The sequence below is a fragment of the Hippocampus bargibanti genome, linkage group LG14 (assembly GCF_051943395.1).
Source record: "Hippocampus bargibanti isolate YZ-2025 linkage group LG14, ASM5194339v1, whole genome shotgun sequence".
Classification (NCBI taxonomy): domain Eukaryota; kingdom Metazoa; phylum Chordata; class Actinopteri; order Syngnathiformes; family Syngnathidae; genus Hippocampus; species Hippocampus bargibanti.
In genome coordinates this window covers 19146775-19167086 of record NC_142747.1, presented here as the reverse complement: position 1 = coordinate 19167086, position 20312 = coordinate 19146775, and the positions used below count along the sequence as shown (strand labels likewise).

The following is a 20312-nucleotide window of genomic DNA, read 5'->3' as shown; positions in this document are numbered from 1 at the left end:
CAGCTCTGGGGCGATTGTGCTTTTTTTTAGCGGCTGTAATGGAGAGAATTTCCACAGCCCCCCCCCCCCCCTTTGTGTGTATGTGGATCTGTCGCAGCTAGGAATTGAAGCGGATTTTCAGTATGTGGAACAGGAGATGTGAGACAATCTGTTTTCGTCAATGGATGCTACAGCTTTATGTTTGCTTTCAACATTTAGCTTTTAGCAGATGTGCACATTTCACCATGACGTTCCTGATCCACTGGTGTAAAGGATGTATGGGAAACTGGCGCAGCTTGGAATTAAAGCGGATTTACAGTACGTGGGACAGGAGATGTGAAACAATTTCTCTTCGTCAATGGATGTAACAGCTTTGTGTTTCCTTTGAACATTTATTATTATAATTACTATAATTATTATAACTATTATAATAATTATTATAAATAAATTATACATTTAATTTCTAAGCGCCTTTCAAAACTCTCAAGGACACTTTACAGTTATTATTATTATTATTATTATTATTATTATTATTATTATTATTATTATTATTATTATTATTATTATTATTATTATTAGACCAAAAGTGGAACACAAGTAAAAATAAGTAGGTCTAAATTGGATCATTTGAAGGCCTTTGTGTTATTTGGCCGCTAAAACCTGATTCAAAACGATCTATCTTTTGTGGGCGTGGCATCCATAGGACCCGACAAAGCGGTGGCCATGATAGCATTGAGGTGTGTTAAGGAGACTGAACGTTGCTTGACTTTGGGTAAAGGACTCGGAACATGATCAGGGAGGTGGCCGTAACGGAGGCCATCTTGGTCGTACTGATAAACACGGATGACCCGACTTGGACGGCATGGAGAAGATGATTCTACTTCCTGATTTTCATCAGCATTCTCCGACTGTGAAGACTGACTGATGACATCTTGATCTCCATCGCTAACGTTTCTGTTTTTTCTCTCATCTTTTTCCATCTTCCCATCATAAGATCCATCTTCCTGTGTTTTCTCCTCCATACTTGCTCCTCCGGATGTTCCTTTTCCTTTCCCGTCATCCACGTGCTCGCATGCTTCCAGGTAGTTGGCAGCGAAATTGTCTTCCACTTTCTCGTCCTGGTTCTGTTTGTCCCGGAAACTTCTTTGAGGTTTGGCGGGCGGAGATGACAATGATGACGGTGACGAAGGTAATGAGGGCCAGCTGGTGAGAGATGTCATGGTGATGTCAGATCGACGATGCCGTTGTGATGGTGGACGCTTCGTGATGGACTTCATACATCTGCTGAAGCAAACATGCCTGAGTTTGAATGGTTCTTCTAAGACTGCTTTCCTTTGAAATAATAATACATTTCATTTCCAAGCACCTTTCAAAACTCTCAAGGTCACTTTACAGTCACAGGATACGTTTTTCTGCGGGTGAGCAACGGCATCCACACGCCCCAGCGTTCACTCAACCCGGAAGTAACTCAAATAGATAGAAAGCTCGCTAACCAGCAGCTAGCCAAATAGTTAGGAAAGTGTCCTAATACTTCTATCCATACTTTGTATGAAAGGACTAGCGATATACTGTTTGATGTCTGAAAGGCAATTCGCTATACAGACACATTTTCGTTTTATTTTCTCAGACTTCCTGTCATGATGTCACAATCTGTCCATCTTTACATCGTTTTATTTTTTCGGACTTCCTGTAATGATGTCACATTTTGTCTGTCTTAACATCATTTTATTTTCTCAGACTTCCTGTCATGATGTCACATTCTGTCCGTCTTAACATCGTTTTATTTTCTCAGACTTCCTGTCATGATGTCACAATCTGTCCATCTTTACATTGTTTTATTTTCTCGAACTTCCTGTCGTGATGTCACATTCTGTCTGTCTTTACATCGTTTTATTTTCTCGGACTCCCTGTCATGATGTCACAATCTGTCCATCTTTACATCGTTTTATTTTCTCAGACTTCCTGTCATGATGTCACATTCTGTCTGTCTTTACATCGTTTTATTTTCTCAGACTTCCTGTCATGATGTCACAATCTGTCCATCTTTACATCGTTTTATTTTCTCAGACTTCCTGTCATGATGTCACAATCTGTCTGTCTTTACATCGTTTTATTTTCTCGGACTTCCTGCCATGACGTCACATCCGGTCAGTCTGTACAAAAACTCCTCCAAACAGCTCTCACATCTTAACCATGAAAAACAAGGGATTCCTGTACATGTAAACGATAAACAGTACACAAAATATTTGTCCCACCTGAGAATTTGAGTCCTGCTCAGCGCTCCAGCACTGAACCCGAATATGAACGTGAGAAGCACGGCCGTGATCACGGCTCCCGTAAAGAGCTCGTCGGAAACCAGATCCTGTTTCTCCAGCGCCCTCCTAAACCTTGAACCACGTCCGCCATCTTGTGTGTGCACGTGTAGCTGGTAGGGGAACAGCACAGACCCCCCGTCGTCATGCGCCAGCAGGCAGTAGTATAAACCCTGGTGAAGGTCACTCAGATCGTAGACCACCAGGCTGCCGTTTTGGCTCATGTGAACCGGGTCTCTGTTGTTAGTGTGGAGGTCAGGTGCGTGAAGGGATCCGAAGGGGGTGTGCCAGTACTTCACCACACCGGCTGGTGAAATAAGGCACAAATTGCATCGGGTGATGAGCAGTTTGACTTGGGTCTGTTCTAAAAATAGCTTACCACTGATGGGACACTGACATTTACAAAGTAGAATTAAATCAGAATAATTTACAAAAGCCCAACCCCCACCCCCCAAAAAACAGTAAAAAAACAACAACAAAAACAAAACAAACAAACAAAATATATATATATATTTTGATGTAAAAAGTTGGATCCAACGACCAACAGATAGCTGATAACTAGCTAGCTAGATAGCTTGCCACTCAAATAGAGAGAAAGCCAGCTAACTAGCCAACAGATAGCTAATAACTAGCTAGTTAGATAGCTTGCCAGCTAGCTATATCACAATATAGCTAATAACTAGCTAGTGAGATAGCGAGCCACTGAAATAGATAGAAAGCCAGCTAGCTAGCCAAGAGATAGCTAATAACTACCTAGCTAGATAGCTAGCCACTCAAGTAGATAGAAAGCTAGCTAGCTGGCCAACAGATAGCTAATAACTAGCTAGCTAGATAGTCAGCCAGCCAGCTATATCACTGTAAAGTGTCCTTGAGAGCCCCGAAAGGCGCCTATCAATGAAATGTATTATTATTATTATATAGCGAATACTAATGAAAATAATAATAATAATAATAATAACTGGTTAGATTGTATAAAATATTTAGATTGTATACAATCTCGTATTGTACATATTGATTTATATAGCGCTTTCACAACAGACAAAGCTGGAACAAAGTGCTTAACATGGACAACTATCATATACAGAATATAAAGCAGTCACAAAGATAGTAAAAATCACCAGAGAGTAAAACTAAGATCAAATCTGAATCATGTTAACTCAAATGCTAAAGAGTACAAATAAAAAATAGGTGTTGACGTATGACATGACAAACCTGCATTGCCCTCATCGCCGCATTTGATAGTCATCTCTGTTTGTGGGTGACCGATCACTACGACGATAGGCGCCACCATCGGGACTTCGGGCTGTTCTGCCATCCCGGGATAGGTCGATAGATTCAGTAATGTGAAGATCATGAAGCAGCAGGTCAACATTACAAAGCTGGAAGTCAGCAGTTTATAATATGAACAACAATATAATACAATACAATAAATATTGATTTATATAGCGCTTTAATAACAGCTGTAGCTGTCACAAAGTGCTTAACATGGACAACTATCATACACAGGAAATAAAGCAGTCACAAAGATAGTAGAAAGCAACAACAAAAAGACACAACTTTTTTAATCAAGTCACTCATTGACCAAAAGTATCAAAAAAAAATTAAAAAAAAAAATTAAAAAAAAAAAAATAAAAAAATAAAGTAAAAAAATGTAGCATTTTACTTATGGTTTTATTGTTATGTGCTTTGTTTTATTGTTTTTATTGTAAAGTGTCCTTGGGTGTTTTGAAAGGCGCTTGAAATAAAATGTATTATTACTTTAACTTTACAGTTAAACAGATTCTAGCACTTCTGGGTGTAATGTAATGGACGTAACATAAATTAGATAAAAAAAAAAATATGTGTAATGCACAAAATGAGTATTTTTCAATTTTGCAAATAAAAAATGCTAAATGTCACATTTTTAAATGTATAGAACTGATCAAAATGATGGTATACCACTAAAATAAACTATGTCAATGTAAAAAACACACAATTAAAAATATGCAAAAAAAATCTACTATTTTTTGGACAATTAATTGAATACATTTAATAATTAAAAGAAGTCACTCATTTACCAAAAGTAACTTCAATCACTTTACCTTTAACAACAGATGCAATCACTTCCGGTAGGAATTGATGTAAAATTAGTTTAAAAAAACACACACAAACACAGTGTCAGTATTTGCAATTTAACAATTAAAAATGCTTATTGTCAAATGTTTAAATGTCCAGAACTGATCCAGCAGAAAATGATGGCATCCAGCAAGAATGCTACTGAAATAAATCATATCAATTAAAAACTATATAATTAAAAATATGCTAAAAAAATCGACTGAACTTTGGAATCGGTAAGAGAATGCATTTAATAATCGCGTGAACGAAATTAGCGTACTTCGTCAGACTTTACAATAAAAACATACTAGTTATGAAAAATAAGACTTGTTATTTACCTGTAATTGACGTGTAGGATTCCGTCTTTTGCTGGAAGCATACGAGTGTAAAGTGCAACTTTCTCACATGACACAAAGTGATGAAGATGTTAAAGATTAATATGTACGCGAGGACATCCTGGTACTTCCCCTCAATCGTTAAGTTATTTTTGCGAGCTTTTGCTGACACCTAGTGTTTCATATGGTGACGCACATTTTCTGAACGTGCCGATTTCTCTCTTCAGTATTTGGACGTATGGCTCGTATTTATTTGTTTAATCTCATTTAGTCACCTGGTCCTCATTGTTTGGAGATTTTTATTGATTACGTGTGTGTAAACTCTCTTTGTATTGATTACTTCGCATAAACAATACTACAGTACTTCCAAGACTACATTTCAAAATAAAAGCGACAACTCGACTCGGCGCTGATTTGTCTTTTATTGAAGATCGGAAAACCACACAACCGCGATTATGTCACATACATTATGTGACATAATCGCGTAAGAGACGATACCTGATCGCACAGGAAATAAGAGTACCGGACAGATAATCATTATACAAAAAAAGGAAGAGAGGAGAAAAGTAAAAAAAAAATAGAAGAGAGAACGAGCGGAGGAATTGAGTCTGCACAACATAGTGAAATTGACAAAAAGGAGAGAGAGAGGGGGAGAACTCCAGATGATTCGGCAAGCACATCATCATATGTCATATTTCATCAACAAATCATGTGTTTTGATAGCGTTTGGGTCGGCAGATGGCTAAATTGTTTTCTGATATAGTTTCATTTCATTTTGAAATATTACAAAAGGGGGTTTCCTCATACAAGATTTGGATTTATGAATGTGATGTTTGGCAAGAAAAACTAATACATTAATAATACTATATTTATCGTTGTTGTAATATCCAAACAGCATGTCGAGTAGTTTCTGGACAAGCCCAGAAGAGGTGAGTTGCAGTTTAATACAATACATGGCCCTCGAACGCAAGCCCGACGTCATGACATTCATTGAGACTGTTGTCAGGTCCCCCTCAGTTTGTCATATAGCCCTTGAACGCAGCGCCAGTTCTTGTCTTGCCTCCAGATGCGCGAGGGAGGCGTGCCTGTCGCTGGCGTGGTCGTCGGGGGGCTTGTAACGGTGTCGTGTGCCTGCGAATTCCCTGACGTTTTCTTGGATGAGAGCTCCGATCGAACCTCCCATCGTCTTCTTCAGCACACGAAGAAGACGACGACGTGTTGGCCTGGTTGCGAAGCCGAGGAGCTGACGTCACAGCCACATTTTTCAGGTGGGTTGCTCGGTTTTAGCAAACTTTTCAACCGAATCGAGATCTCGACGTTGGATTTTAAATGTACTTTCTTTGCCATGTGAGTTAACTGTCACTTTTTTCGCCTTGAGAAATTTATGACACTCTAAAGTGAATTACATGGACAGCAGTCGTTAGATAAGATATTTGACACACTTCAAAGATGAGATACATTGTTTGGGTATTAGTTTTTTTATCGATTACTTCGCTTAAACAATACTACTTCCAAGACGAGCTTTCAAAATAAAAGCGACGACTTGTTCTTTTATTGTAGTAATAGTTTGGTGCAGATTATTTTCATCTGCCAGTCGCGTTATATAGCACATTTGGACACCTCTGATTATTTTTTAAATTGTTTTTTACAACTTACTGTTAGCCACCAATGTACTGATTATGATGCTGATGATGATGATTCATCATCATTATCATTATTATTATTATTATTATTATTATTATTATTATTATTATTATTATTAGCTATCTGGCTGGCTATCTAGCTAGCTAGATAATGAAATGTATTATTGTTATTAGTATTAGCTAACTCTTAGCTAGCAAGCTAGCTTTCTATCTATTTGAGTTACTTCCAGATTGAGTGAACGCTGGCGCGTGTGGCTGCCGCTGCTCACCCGCAGAAAAACTGATCCTGTGACTGTAAAGGGACCTTGAGAGTTTTGAAAGGCGCTCATAAATGAAATGGATTATTATTATATTATTCTTGTCTGTGCAAATGTAAAAATAAAACTGTATTTTGTCTTAATTCCTGATTTTTGTGTGCGTCTCGCAGAAACGTCAGGATGGTGGTGGCTTATGAGGGCCAGTCGTTCACCGCCCTGCGGAAGAAGTGCCGCAAAGCCGGCGTACTGTTTGAGGACACCCTGTTCCCCGCCACAGACCAGTCCATCTTCTACAAGCGCAACCACATCGGCAAAATCATATGGAAGAGGCCAAAGGTGTGTGCATCCCTGTGTGTGTTGACTTAGCATTGTTGATTAAAGGACAACCGACACCATTTTTTTTTGTTTCCTAACTGACATCAGAAAAACGTTATAGCATCTAAAATACCCAAAACGCAGGCTGATATTTTTAGTCAAATGCAAAACACCAATAAAAATGACTTCAAGTGTCTCAAAACTACTTCAAAACAATGACTTCAGATTCAGAGATGATGCTTTCTTGTTACTCATCTAGTTATGAATATGATTCAAATAGTTCTGAAGAGGAAAGCATAAATGTTTGCAATCAATTAAATAAATCCTTCCTTGTGGTTTTGAGGCATCTGGACTGCAATGTAGCGTCCTGGAAAATGCACAAGATGGCGCCCAAGCTCCGTTGGAAATGGGCTGATTTGTCTGCTGGAAATTTGTGTCAACTAGTATCAAATAGTAGTCTTGGTGCAGCAGACGATTCATCGTTCAGCGTTATTTATCTGTTTTCCTTCTAATTTCGCCATCAACACGGTTCAACACGAAGTTTTTAGACCAAACAAAGTACCCAAAATCCATTGTGTGTCGCTTTCTCAGTCAGGGGCGTTCCTTTAGTGACGTCACGTACGGATTCGTCACCAACTCAAAAACAAGACTTCCTGAATATTCAGCGCGAGTCTTAAAATGTAAAATATAGCTATATGCGGTGGAATCTTTGTAAAATGCGCTCAGTAGAAGTCATTTGAAGTGATTTTACAAATTATGGACACAACTTGTTCGGAGGCGTCGGTTGTCCTTTAATGGCATCGCCCTGCTTGTCACCCAAAAAGACAGCATCCTTCTCAAAGCGAACAAAAACAAAATGGAAGCAGCCGTTAAAATGACCTTCATATTGCCTTTACCTTCCCACTTTGTCGACTTTGACCAGGATTTATGTGACGATCCCCAACTTTTTGTGGATGGCTTGAGTGCGCACGACCTCCACCAAGGCAAGCTCGGAAACTGTTGGTTTGTGGCAGCCTGTTCCACCTTGGCGTCAAAACGTGGCCTTTGGCAGAAGGTCAGCCATTTTGCTGATTTTTTTGCGCTGAACCGATGATAGCGAGCGTACTTCACAAATGAAATATATGAAGAAGTGTATGTGTATTTTGTGTGTGTGTGTGTGTCGACATGTATTACATTTATTGGCTCCAACACAGATTTTTGGCATAACAATATTTGCATCGCTATAAAGCTCCTCAATTAATTAATTGAATGAAATGGGTAGAAATGATTTTTTTCAAAATCACAATGAAATTCAAATTCAACTGGGTGGCGCTAATATGTTTAATAGTCACTTGAATTGGTTCGAATCATTGCTATTGCTAAACTCACTGCGAAGTGACAACTGAACAGGTTTAGCATCAAGATTAAGTTGTTTTAATTGGTTGAAATCAGTGCTAACCGACTATAACTGGTTGATATAAGTACTAACCTATTACCTAATCTCAGGCATACGTTTAGGAGAAATATTGTAAAATTCATTCATTCATTCATTCATTCATTCAGTTGCTATCTATTAGCTAGCGAGCTAACTTTCTATCTATCTATTTGAGTTATTCCGGGTTGAGTGAACGCTGGCGCATGTGGCTGCCGCTGCTCACCCGCAGAGAAAACTGATCCTGTGAGTGTAAAGGGACCTTGAGAGTTTTGAAAGGATTATTATTATCCCAGTATTTTTCAAACCCTGTGCAGTCTGGCAGTGAATGAGTTAACTATCCATCCATCCATCCGTCATCCATCCACCTATTCATTCATTCATTCATTCATTCATTCCCGTGTTTTTCAAACTCTGCAGTCTGGCAGCGAATGGGTTTATCATTCATTCATTCATTCATTCATTCATTCATTCATTCATTCATTCATCATTCCCATGTTTTTAAACTCTGCAGTCCGGCAGCGAATGAGTTTATTATCCGTTCATTCATTCATTCATTCATCCTGGTGTTTTTCAAACTCTGCAGTCTGGCAGTGAATGAGTTAATTATCTGTCCACTCACTCACTCACTCAATCACTCACTCACTTGTTTGTTTGTTCATTCATTCATCCATTTGTTTGTTCATTCATTCATTCTTCATCCCAGTGTTTTTCAAACTCTGCAATCTGGCATTGAATGTTAATTATGCGTCCATTCATTCATTCATTCATTCATCCTCGTGTTTTTCAAACTCTGCAGTCTGGCAGTGAATGAGTTAATTATCTGTCCACTCACTCACTCACTCACTCACTCACTCACTCACTCACTCACTCACTCACTCACTCACCCACTCACTCACTCACTCGTTTGTTTGTTCATTCGTTCATCCGTTTGTTTGTTCATTCATTCTTCATCCCAGTGTTTTTCAAACTCTGCAGTCTGGCATTGAATGTTAATTATGTGTCCTTTAATTCATTCATTCATTCATTCATTCATTCATTCATTCATTCATTCATTCAGTGTTTTTCAACCCTGTGCCGTTAAAGCCGGGAAATGATCCAAAATGTATCATTTGCGATTTTGAAACACGGACATTTGAGATAATCGAGAAATTATATCATAAATAAAAAAAAAGACGAATTATAGCATGATTGTATCAGATATGTTAAAAAAAAGAAAACACAAGTATGCCTATCATAGATTTATTTATGTGGATTTCCATACACAAGTCATCAGTTTTATGAAACAAGCGCTTGTTTCTATTCGGCTACCCGGAACGTTGGGAAGAAAATGCCAGCGAGCAGCGCAACTTGCCCGCCTCGGCGCCATCTTTGAAGGCGAACAGGAAGTACATGACCTTACGGACTTTGGCTAACTCGGCGATCCTCTCTCCGAACTCCTGCATGTCGGCCTCTAACCACTTAAGCTCGCAGCCGTCGGGGTCGTCGGCGCCGCGCCAGAAAGTGCCGACGGGCTCTAGTAGCTGGCGCGCCATCAGATGGGTGAGGTCGGGCGTCCAGTGTTGCGAAATCCCCGTGATGGTGACACGCCCGCAACCGCCCAGCGACACGTTCCAGTGGCGGAAGTTTAAGTCTTGCTTCTGGAAGTCCAACCGGTAGACGGCCTCGTGGGGCAGTAGCAGACGCTCGCCGTCCTGGCGTTTTTGGCCCGAGCTTTGAAGAGACGACACGCGCATACGCATCTTCTGTGGGATCACAGCAATGTTTTTAGCCACTGATTCATTTTCACCGATTAATCTGTCACTCATGAGCTCATTTCCACCATTTTTTTGAATGCTGGTATCATGGAACTACGATGAAGTGAATGGAGAAGGTTTGTTTGTATAGTATGAGGGCCATCATGTTTCCATCTTTAAAGGACAACCGACACCCTTTTTTTGTTTCCTAATTGACATCAGAAAAACTTATAGCATCTAAAATACCCAAAACATGCGGGCTGATATTTTTAGTCAAATGCAAAACACCAATAATAATGACTTAAAGTGTCCCAAAATTGCCACAAAATGAGCTAGAAACTGTGCCGATTCAGAAAGTCCCATCTCCTTGTTCGTGACGTCACGCCAGGATACTCCTTCACAAACTGCCTTGCCCCAGAATCAAAACAATGGCTTCACAGAGTTCAGATTCGAAGAAGATGCTTTCTTGTTACTCATCCAGTTATGAATATGATTCAAATAGTTCTGAAGAGGAAAGCATAAATGTTTGCAATCGATTAAAGAAGTCCTTCCGTATCAATTCGAGCCGTCTGGACTCCAATGGAGCGCCCAGAAAATGCACAAGATGGCGCACAAGCTACGTTGGAAATGGACTGATTTGTCTGCTGGGAATTTGTGTCAACTACTATGAAATAGTAGTCTTGGTGCAACACACAACGATTCACCATCGTGTTATGTCTTTTCCTTCTAATTTCGCCATCAACGCGGATCAAGTTTTCAGACCAAACAAAGTACCCAAAATGCATTGTGTGTCGTTTCTCGGTCAGGGGCGTTCCCTCCGTGACGTCACTTAGGGCATCGTCATCAACTCGAAAACAAGACTTCAAGAATATTTAGCGCGAGTCTTAAAACATAAAATATAGCTATACGTTGTGGAATCTTTGTAAAATGCGCTCAGTAGAAGTCATATGAAATGATTTTACAAATTATGGCATCGGTTGTCCTTTCAACATACTTATATAAATCTTAAACATACTTATATAAGCTTTCAACATACATTCCATACAAAATATAGCACTGAAGCAATTTATGAACAAATTCACCTTATGAACGACCGTTCGGAACGTAACTTGTTTGTAAGTTGGGGAGCGTCTGTTTATCGAATACAGGCAAACCTATACATGTTACTTATACAAGCATTAAACATATATACATGAACCTTAAACATACTTATATAAACCTTCAACATACATTCCATACAAAATATAGCACTGAAACAACTTATGAACAAATTCACCTTACGAACGACCATTCGGAAGTATCTCGTTCGTAAGTTGGGGAGCATCTGTAATGATTTCAAATATTTTCACATTATTCAAGTTCACCAAAAGTGCACATTTCTCACCTCCGTCAGCACCGCGTCCTCTTGAAATTCTAAAACCATGAGACCGGACGCCATTCCTTTTTCCTCCATGTTCCACAGCTCACCCGCACGTGGATGTTATGAGGAAGTCTCTTTTGGAATTGCTGATTTTTGTCTCTCTCGATCTCCCCACCCCCTTTTCAGATTGACACCTCCCACCTTGTATTTCCACAGCTGTTTCCATCACGGACACACACACACACACACACACACACACACACACACACACACAAAAGCCTGCAGGCGACATTGCATTGATTGACCCTCATATGAACAGAGGACATGACATCAATGTTTTTGTGAAGTTATATAACTTTGTCATGGCACAGTAGTTCTTCCCAAATACTGTATATATATATTTTGGGAGTGAGGGACCAAAAGAAGACGAAGACGGTCATGTGTGTTATTGCCAAGCAACAAGTGATGTTAATGACGTACAGCAGGGAACTCTGGGAGCCTCCTGAGCTTGCCTTTGCTCATTTCGTTATTTATATCAAAGTGTGTGTGTGTGTGTGTGTGTGTGTGTGTGTGTGTGTGTGTGTGTGTGTGTGTGTGTGTGTGTGTGTGTGTGTGTGTGTGTGTGTGCGTGCGTGCGTGCGTGCGTGTGCGTGTGCGTGTGTGTGTGTGTGTGTGTGTGTGTGTGTGTGTGTGTGTATCTGAAGCTCTCACGGTTCAGTGAACATGTTGGTATGTCACCCAGAGTCACGGTGTGTTGGGTTGATGTCCCCTTCCTGAGAAGGTAGAGGACATTGGAAAGATTCACAGTGGAACTAAACTTATAATAATAATAATAATAATAATAATGATGATCATAGTGATATAATAGTGATGATAATAGTGATTAGTTATAAGTGATTAATGAGTCATGGGTAACGACTGACATGACTACTGACCACTGACCACTGACCACTGACCACTGACTACTGACCACTGACTTAATACTCAATACTTAATACTTAATAATGTGGTGAAAGGATGAGGTTCTGGTGATGATCCGAGCTGAAGAATTCTGGACGAGTTGAAGTTTGCGGAGAAGTTTCTGAGGGACACCAAAGAGAAGTGAATTACAAGAGTCAATCCGGGAGGTGACAAGACTATGAACGGGGATAGCAGTGGTGTGAGGAGTGAGAGACGGGCGAAGACGATTGCTATTGCGTAGGTGGACGTTAAAAATGTTCTCGCACAAGATCAGAAAGTTGGCATCTGATCTACATTTTTGAAAAGTGGTTGTAAGTTATATTACAAAATCTCTCTACATGTATTTAGTTACTCCCTAAAATGTGTACCCGACATGCAGTTAGTCCACGACACGCATTTGAGATCTGACTTTTTACTCCGTGACAGGTAATCCCCACCTGGCAAGACCAGGAATGGGACAAGAACCACCCCAAATTGTACGCCGGAATCTTCCACTTCCGCTTCTGGAGGTTCGGCGACTGGCAGGATGTGGTGATTGACGACCGGTTGCCCACCTTCAACGGAAAACTGATCTTCTGTCATTCGAATGACGCCAATGAGTTCTGGAGCGCCCTAGTGGAGAAGGCCTATGCCAAGTACGCAAACCGACGCTCACTGTTAGCATCAGCTGTCACCCACAGAAAAAAGTTAGCCAGACAGGCGCCGTTGAGGTCTTTTACATCGTGGACAAAAGATATCGGTCGGTCTTCTGAGTCTGCCCAATGTGTACTACTGCGTACTACTTTCCAGGACCTGCGGCTGTTACGAGGCTCTGAATGGCGGCAACACGGCAGACGCACTGGTGGACTTTACCGGGGGTGTATCGGAGTCCATAAACCTCGTTGAAGGCACCATCAAGAATGATAAGGACAAGCAAGCCGAGCTCTTCAATCGAGTCCTCAAAGTCCACGAGAGAGGGGGGCTCATCAGCGCCTCCGTCGAGGTAAGCGTTCATCATTTTCCACCCATGCTATGACACACCTAGAACTCTCCTTTCATGACTCATTGACCACCGGTGGGTGTCACTCATGTCACTTACTACAATGTCCTTTAGGCACCCAACACTTCTGACATGGAAGCCCGAATGTCCAATGGCCTGGTCAAAGGTCACGCCTATGCCGTAACGGATGTCCGTCGCATCCGAATCGGTGTTGGCTTGATCGCCTTTTTCCGGTCAAACAAACTCGATATGATCCGCCTGAGGAACCCCTGGGGGCGCAGCGAATGGAGCGGACCGTGGAGTGACAGGTGACAAACAAATCTGACAAACCGTGGATTTCATCGCTAGGCCTTCAGTAGTGCTATGTCTGAATCAATCCGGATTGAAAAAAAAAAACAGGTGTGATTCACTACTAATCCACTAGAGAGAACAATTAGCCGGGAAATAACTGACCGACCTTTGTGAATGATGTTAAGTCCGTTTGACTAGCTAGTGACTAGCCTATCGTAGTTTACCAAAACCCTGACGTTGACCAGCGCCTTCAAGAAGGCGTTGGTACCCCTTTTGGTTTGTCAACTTGAAATGTGATTGGTTAAAGCCACAGTTTGATCGACACATTTGATACTCCAGGGCCTGCAGAACTAATTGTGAAGGCGTCCAGGTCGATTTCTGACCCTGGTAACAAATGATGGCTGAAATGTGATTGGTTAAATGCTAAAATACGAAAACACGCACCTGGAACCAGCAATGAAAGGAAGCTGAAAGACAATTTGGAATTATTTAATAAGAATTAATGGACAAAATAGTGTATAATCAGTCTGTGATTCAGATATTTTTAGGTCATCAGATAAGGCTTTGCCTTGACGGTCCACCACAGCCTTAATCTCACCCAAACTGACGTGTTGACAGTGGTCCATTGAAGGTGGATCAATGACTATAACCGCTTGTGCTGTGTTGGCAGTTCAGAAGAGTGGAAAAAGGTCAGCAAGAGCGAACGTGAGAAGATCGGAGTCGTCGTGCAGAATGATGGAGAGTTCTGGTGAGTTGTTGGACCCTGGATACCCGGCCGACATGCTTACTTAGGTCCCAGATGTTCTCGCTTCTCAGGATGACCTTCAATGACTTCATCACCAACTTCACTCACATCATTCTATGCCGCATGATCAATACGTCTTACATGAGCGTCCACAAAACCTGGGAGGAGCAGGTGTTTCGTGGCTCCTGGGCTCACAATGAAGACGACCTGAAGAACCGGGCCGGCGGTTGCACCAACAACAAGCAGACTTTCCTCCAAAACCCTCAGGTGGTCTCTAGTTTCAGAAGGATGTGTGATTTATCTATCTTGTCACTCCCTTGTAGGAAACGAATAGAGGACTAACCACCGTGAACGGTCGCCCGAATTAATCTTCAAATTGTTCCATTTGTCACTGTTGCGTCCGTTGTAGTACATCTTTGACGTGACCAAAGCCGAGGACGAGGTTCTCGTATGTCTGGAGCAGAAGGACCGCAGGGCTTCGCTCAGGGCAGGACGAGGAGAGAACCTACCCATTGGCTTTGAAATACACAAGGTCAGAGAGAGGCGGGGGTCACCCTCGACTGGTCGCCAGATGATCACAGGTCATAGATATGAATAAATAATGGAATGGTCGCCACCAATGCAAACTAGTGCTAGCGCAAAAATGTCAGATGGTGTGCGGTTTTTAAGAAACGGTTGTCCGACGAGTAGGGGGAAAGTGACCAATGAGGACTAGTATACAGGTGCACCTAAAACCTCAATGTTCCCTAGTAGAACTACTTTGTCATACTAGTAACGTTTTATTTTTTGAATACTATTTAGCATTTATGCACACTGGTGAGACAAATTCATGTATTCGTGGAAGTTTTGGCAGTACGTATAGCACCGGCGGACTGGATTTTATCGCTAGGCCTTCAGTCGTGCTATGACTGAATCAATCCAGGTGTGTGAATTACTACAATTCCACGACACCATTAACCAGGAAATAACTCACCGACCTTTCTTCATGATTTTTTTCTTGAAAAGTCCGTCTTGAAAATCGCTTTAAAAGTAAATCACCAACTAAATCCATTTCGTCTCGTCCTTGTGGGTTGACAAAACCGCTATTAAATCAACACAATCTATTTGCTAATTTAGCAGTGTGCTAGCTCTGGCCAGTATGCTTTTGTCACTAGTGGCTTGTGATCAGAGCAGTTTTCGCAAACTATCACCACCTGGTCCAGAATGCTGCTGTTCGCCTCTTAACGGCTACTTGTAAGAGGGAGTATATAACTATTTAGTTTACTCCCTGGTGCCTACTATCTTTGTGACTGCTTTATTTCATGTATATGATATCTGTCCATGTTAAGTGCTTAGTTACAGCTTCATCTGTTGTTAAAGCGCTATATAAATCATAATTTTTGCACATAGGTGGAGCTGAACCGGATTTACCGTCTACACGCCCCCCAACAGAAGGTGGCCGCCAGCCCTTACAGCAACACCAGGTTGGAATAGAAAGTCCTTCGATATCCTTGACACGCAACTTATCATTTTAATGATGTTCATGACTTGTCATTTGTTGAACAAGTATCTTGTGTTGAATTATCTTTTGAGGACAAAAAGCAAACAAACTCGTACGTGGATATGAAGTTTTATGGAATCAATGCGCCAAACTGCTTTTCAAAGGTCTGTGTTCCTACGTGTGGACCTTATGGAGGGCCGCTATGTCATCGTGCCAACCACCTATGACCCATACATTGACGGACAATTCCTGTTGCGCCTCTACACCGACGTGCCGTCATACTGCAGGCAACAACGCAACACACACACACACACACACAAATATGAACCTGCCATAGATAATTGGAAAAAAAAATCCATTAACTCATTCACTGCCATTCCTGAATTTATTCGTTTTTTGGCTTTTCTTGCGTGTGCTACTGATAAAGCGCTGGTCAGACCTCTGGCAATGTTTTTTTTCCCTTCCACCAAGGGGCAGCATTTGTACAGAATCAGAATCAGAAAGCCTTTAACAGTCCCACAATGGTGACGTTTGCCGCCGCCCCCATTTCGAGCTCAGATAACCGCAGACCCATATAACTTAGGAATTAACTTTTTCTGATGAAAGAAGAGAGTCTAAGGTTTCTTATGTTGAATTTAATGCTTATGTAGTCCTTAAACTCAATATTCAAGGGGTCCTGCAATTTGAGTGGAAATGACAAAAACCCTGGCATGCAGTGTACACATTTTTGCACATCGTCTGGCAGTGAATGAGTCGTCGCTGTCATGATTTTCGTGTGTTGTCGTATTTGCAGGGAGCTGATAATGGATCAGCCCCCTCGGTCCTGCTGGACGGGCTTGTGTGGTTACCCATCCATGATCACGCAAGTGCATGTAATGCAAGCCAACGCGTTGAGGGGTAAGATGGAGTGGTCTACCTGCTTGGGGTGATGCTCCCCAACTTACGAACAAGATACATTCCAAACGGTCGTTCGTCAGGTGAATTCGTTCATAAGTTGATTCGGTGCTATATTTTGTAGGGAATGTAGTTTTAAGGCTTATATAAGTATGTTTAAGGCTTGTATAAGTAACCTATATTGGTTTGTACTGAAAAAATAAACATGTAATTAAATATATGCGCTATGAAGATATGTAAATGTATAACTGGAGAGAATACTACATATGTTACTACAAAAATCTTCATATGTACCGTTGTTCGTAACTAGAATGTTCGTAAGTAGGGAAGCGTCTGGACTCTTTTTTTTCTATCATATTTTCCTTTTTTCATTGTACTTCAGTTAGGTTCAATGAATTTGCCAATGTTATAATAATAATAATAATAATAATAATAATTATTATTATTATTATTATTATTATTATTATTATTATTATTATTATTATTATTATTATTTCATTTCTAAGCGCCTTTCAAAACCCTCAACGTCACTTTACAGTCACAGGATATGTTTTTTTCTCTGGGTCAGCAGCGGCAGCCCCATGCGCCAGCGTTTCACTCTCCCGGCAGTAACTGCCGCTGCTCACCCACAGAAAAACTGAAATGAAATGTGTCATTATTATTATTATTATTATTATTATTATTATTATTAGCTAGCTGGCTGGCTATCTGTTGGCAATCTATCCAGCTAGCTAGCTATCATGAGCTAGCTAGCTGGTTAGCTGGCTATCTGTTGGCTATCTAATAGGTAGCTGGCTCGCGTTCTATCTATTTGAGTTACTTCTGGGTTGAGTGAATGCTGGTGCATGTGGCTGCCGCTGCTCAGCATTGACGGAAAGAGATCTTGGTTGACACATGATTGGTTTATATCATTTTACTTGTCCTATTTTTTTGTTCCAATTTCTCATCGTTTCCTCCAAAGTTGAATTGTATGAGTTGTATTTCATTTCTTCCCTTTTTTGCTGTTTTCGCAAGCTTTACATTATGTTTGTGTTGCGCGCAGGAACCAACACGTACTTGACCATTCGTTGCGAAGGGGAGACAGTTCGCTCTGCTACCCACAGCGGAACTCGCAATCCCAACTTTGACACCAAGGGTATCTTCTACCGAAAGGAAAGCAGCGAGCCAATCATCGTCCAGGTGCGTGCGCGTGGATACAATATACATTCAGTGATACCTCGGTTTACGAACCTCTTGGCTTACGAACTTTTCGGTTTACGAACGTTACATTTATGAACATTTTACCTCGGCGTACAAACTATTTTTCGGGATACACACGGAGGTGCCACAATGAGTGATGTGTCGTTGGCGAACGAGCCCGTTCTCACAAGAAAATGGCCGCCGACTGTTTTTGTCCTTTATTCCCCACCCCCAGTCTTCGGTTAAAGCCACGTGATTGGTCAAGAACGCAGCAGTGAGGGAGGTTGGTTTAAACATGAAAGAGGCAGGCAGACGACAGAGAGAGAGTGACAAAATGGATAGAAAACGGTGACATTTGGACTCGTTTCAACTTTGATAGTTCAAAATCAGAGTAGACTGCAAGGTTAAAATATCCCATCAATCAAGCTCCACAAATAACCTGCATAAGCCATCTGTACAATTGATGCAAAAAGCTATCAACACAGCTAAACAGAAAACAATTGATGAGGAACAAGGTAAAATTATCGCAGAGAAAGCACTACAAGGGATGATTCCTCAAGATGGTGAAAGAAGAAGTTTCCTCATCAATGACCCTCACAAAGGTAAATAAAACAACTTTATTATATAGTACCGTTTATTTCTTTAATTATAATACCATGGCACATTTATTATACATAAAATAAGGTATATTTTGTGTCGTTTTAAGGCTTAGAAAATTAGAAAGTAGAAAATTATGTTTTATGGGGACCTGGGAACGGATTATTCTCATTGTAATTGTTTCCTATGGGAAATTAATTTTTGGGATCCACACTTTTTGCCTTACACACTCTGTCTGGGAACCAATTATTAAGTTTGTAAGCCAAGGTATCACTACATTATTAGTAAGTGTTGACGTTGGGGTTTTTGTGGTACTGGATCAGGTGTACAACTGCAACAAGATGTTTGACAAGTTCCTGGGCGAGTTGACGCTGTCCACCTTGTCGGGCGACATCAAGAAGACGATGCACCTGCGGGCCAAAAGCGGCCAACGAACCGAACTCCCAGCGACTCTCAGCATCGCCGTGGTGACACACGAGATACTCACCAAATTCTGAGACGTCGTACTATCTCTCAGCTACCAATATGCACCTCCTTTATGCCTGTGGATTTCTTTTTAAATTGTGTTATCATGACATTTTCTATTTTGATGCTGCTTTTATTTTAGTCAATAGAAGTGAACAAGTAAAAAAAAAACGTAGTTTTTTTTGTTGTTGTCATTGTTTTTCAGTGTTTACTTAAGGAATTTAATGTTTTACTTTTGATTTATTACATTTGAAACTATGTAGTTCATTTCTGAGCTTTTTAAGTTAAGACGAAGCATGTCAGGTATTTGAACACCTACACTGTCTGGAAGTAAAGAATCTGCTATAAATTAGATATCAAGTAGACAGGATGAATTTAGTACAACGATTTTTAAGTTAAGATTTATTTTATGCGAGCAACAGTTATTTTTATTTCACTTCATTTTGATTTGTTTTTGCTGTTTTTCCATTTTTATTTTCTTTTGTTTGTAGATGTCTGTTTTGTCACTTTATTATCTTTTCATCTACTTTTCTACAAATAAACATGTTCTTGTTTTTTGTGCTTTTACTTTTTCATTTTTTCATATATATGTATATATATGCGTGTATGTTATATGCGTATATATGCGTGTATGTTATATGCGTATATGCGTGTATGTTATATGCGTATATATGCGTGTAATATGCGTATATATGCGTGTATGTATGTGGGTATATGTATATATGTATGTGTATAGATGTGTATATGTATGTATGTATATACGTGTATATGTATTTGTATATGTGTGTATATATGTGTATGTATGTATATACGTGTATATATGTATTTGTATACGTGTATATGTGTGTATGTATATACGTGTATATATGTATAAGTGTATTTGTATATGTGTATATATGTGTATATATGTATGTATACCTTTTATGTATTTATATATACATATGTATCTTATATATGTACATATGTATACTGTATATATACATATGTATCTCTATATGTATATATGTATATATATACAGTAAAGTCTCGTTATATCAATATCGGTTATATCGATAGTACTGCTTATTACGATACTATTTCTATGAACGCAAGGAGAAAATTTATATGCCGCAGGATCGGATATATCGATAGTCCGGTTATATCGATATTTTTTCTGACTCCCGAGAATATCGATATAACAAGACTTTACTGTATATATGTGTGTATATATATACACGCATATATATATATATATATATATATATATATATATATATAGTTTGTGTGTATATATATATATA

The 20312-nt window shown here is 40.1% G+C and overlaps 3 protein-coding genes across 3 annotated transcripts; 1 reads left to right on the top strand and 2 right to left on the bottom strand.

Annotated features, from left to right (window-relative positions):
- Nucleotides 1-530: 530 nt before the first annotated feature.
- Nucleotides 531-4982, bottom strand: LOC148888696 (uncharacterized). Its single transcript, XM_089013565.1, has 4 exons — nt 4724-4982; nt 3504-3670; nt 2235-2598; nt 531-1260 (listed from the first exon to the last, which is right to left on the bottom strand). Exons 1-4 carry the CDS (start codon nt 4762-4764, stop codon nt 645-647), a joined length of 1188 nt encoding a protein of 395 aa, XP_088869691.1. The 5' UTR covers nt 4765-4982; the 3' UTR covers nt 531-644.
- A 425-nt stretch (nt 4983-5407) lies between these two features.
- On the top strand, nt 5408-19752 carry LOC148888694 (calpain-5-like). Its single transcript, XM_089014154.1, has 15 exons — nt 5408-5649; nt 5787-5988; nt 6791-6956; nt 7858-7989; nt 12829-13037; nt 13192-13384; nt 13496-13689; nt 14343-14420; nt 14489-14684; nt 14827-14949; nt 15807-15880; nt 16062-16184; nt 16691-16794; nt 17834-17970; nt 18891-19752. The coding sequence occupies exons 3-15, from the start codon at nt 6801-6803 to the stop codon at nt 19062-19064; spliced, it is 1893 nt and encodes a 630-aa protein (XP_088870280.1). The 5' UTR covers nt 5408-5649; nt 5787-5988; nt 6791-6800; the 3' UTR covers nt 19065-19752.
- Nucleotides 9581-11616, bottom strand: LOC148888695 (olfactory marker protein-like). Its single transcript, XM_089014155.1, has 2 exons — nt 11467-11616; nt 9581-10091 (listed from the first exon to the last, which is right to left on the bottom strand). Exons 1-2 carry the CDS (start codon nt 11533-11535, stop codon nt 9654-9656), a joined length of 507 nt encoding a protein of 168 aa, XP_088870281.1. The 5' UTR covers nt 11536-11616; the 3' UTR covers nt 9581-9653.
- Nucleotides 19753-20312: the final 560 nt, after the last annotated feature.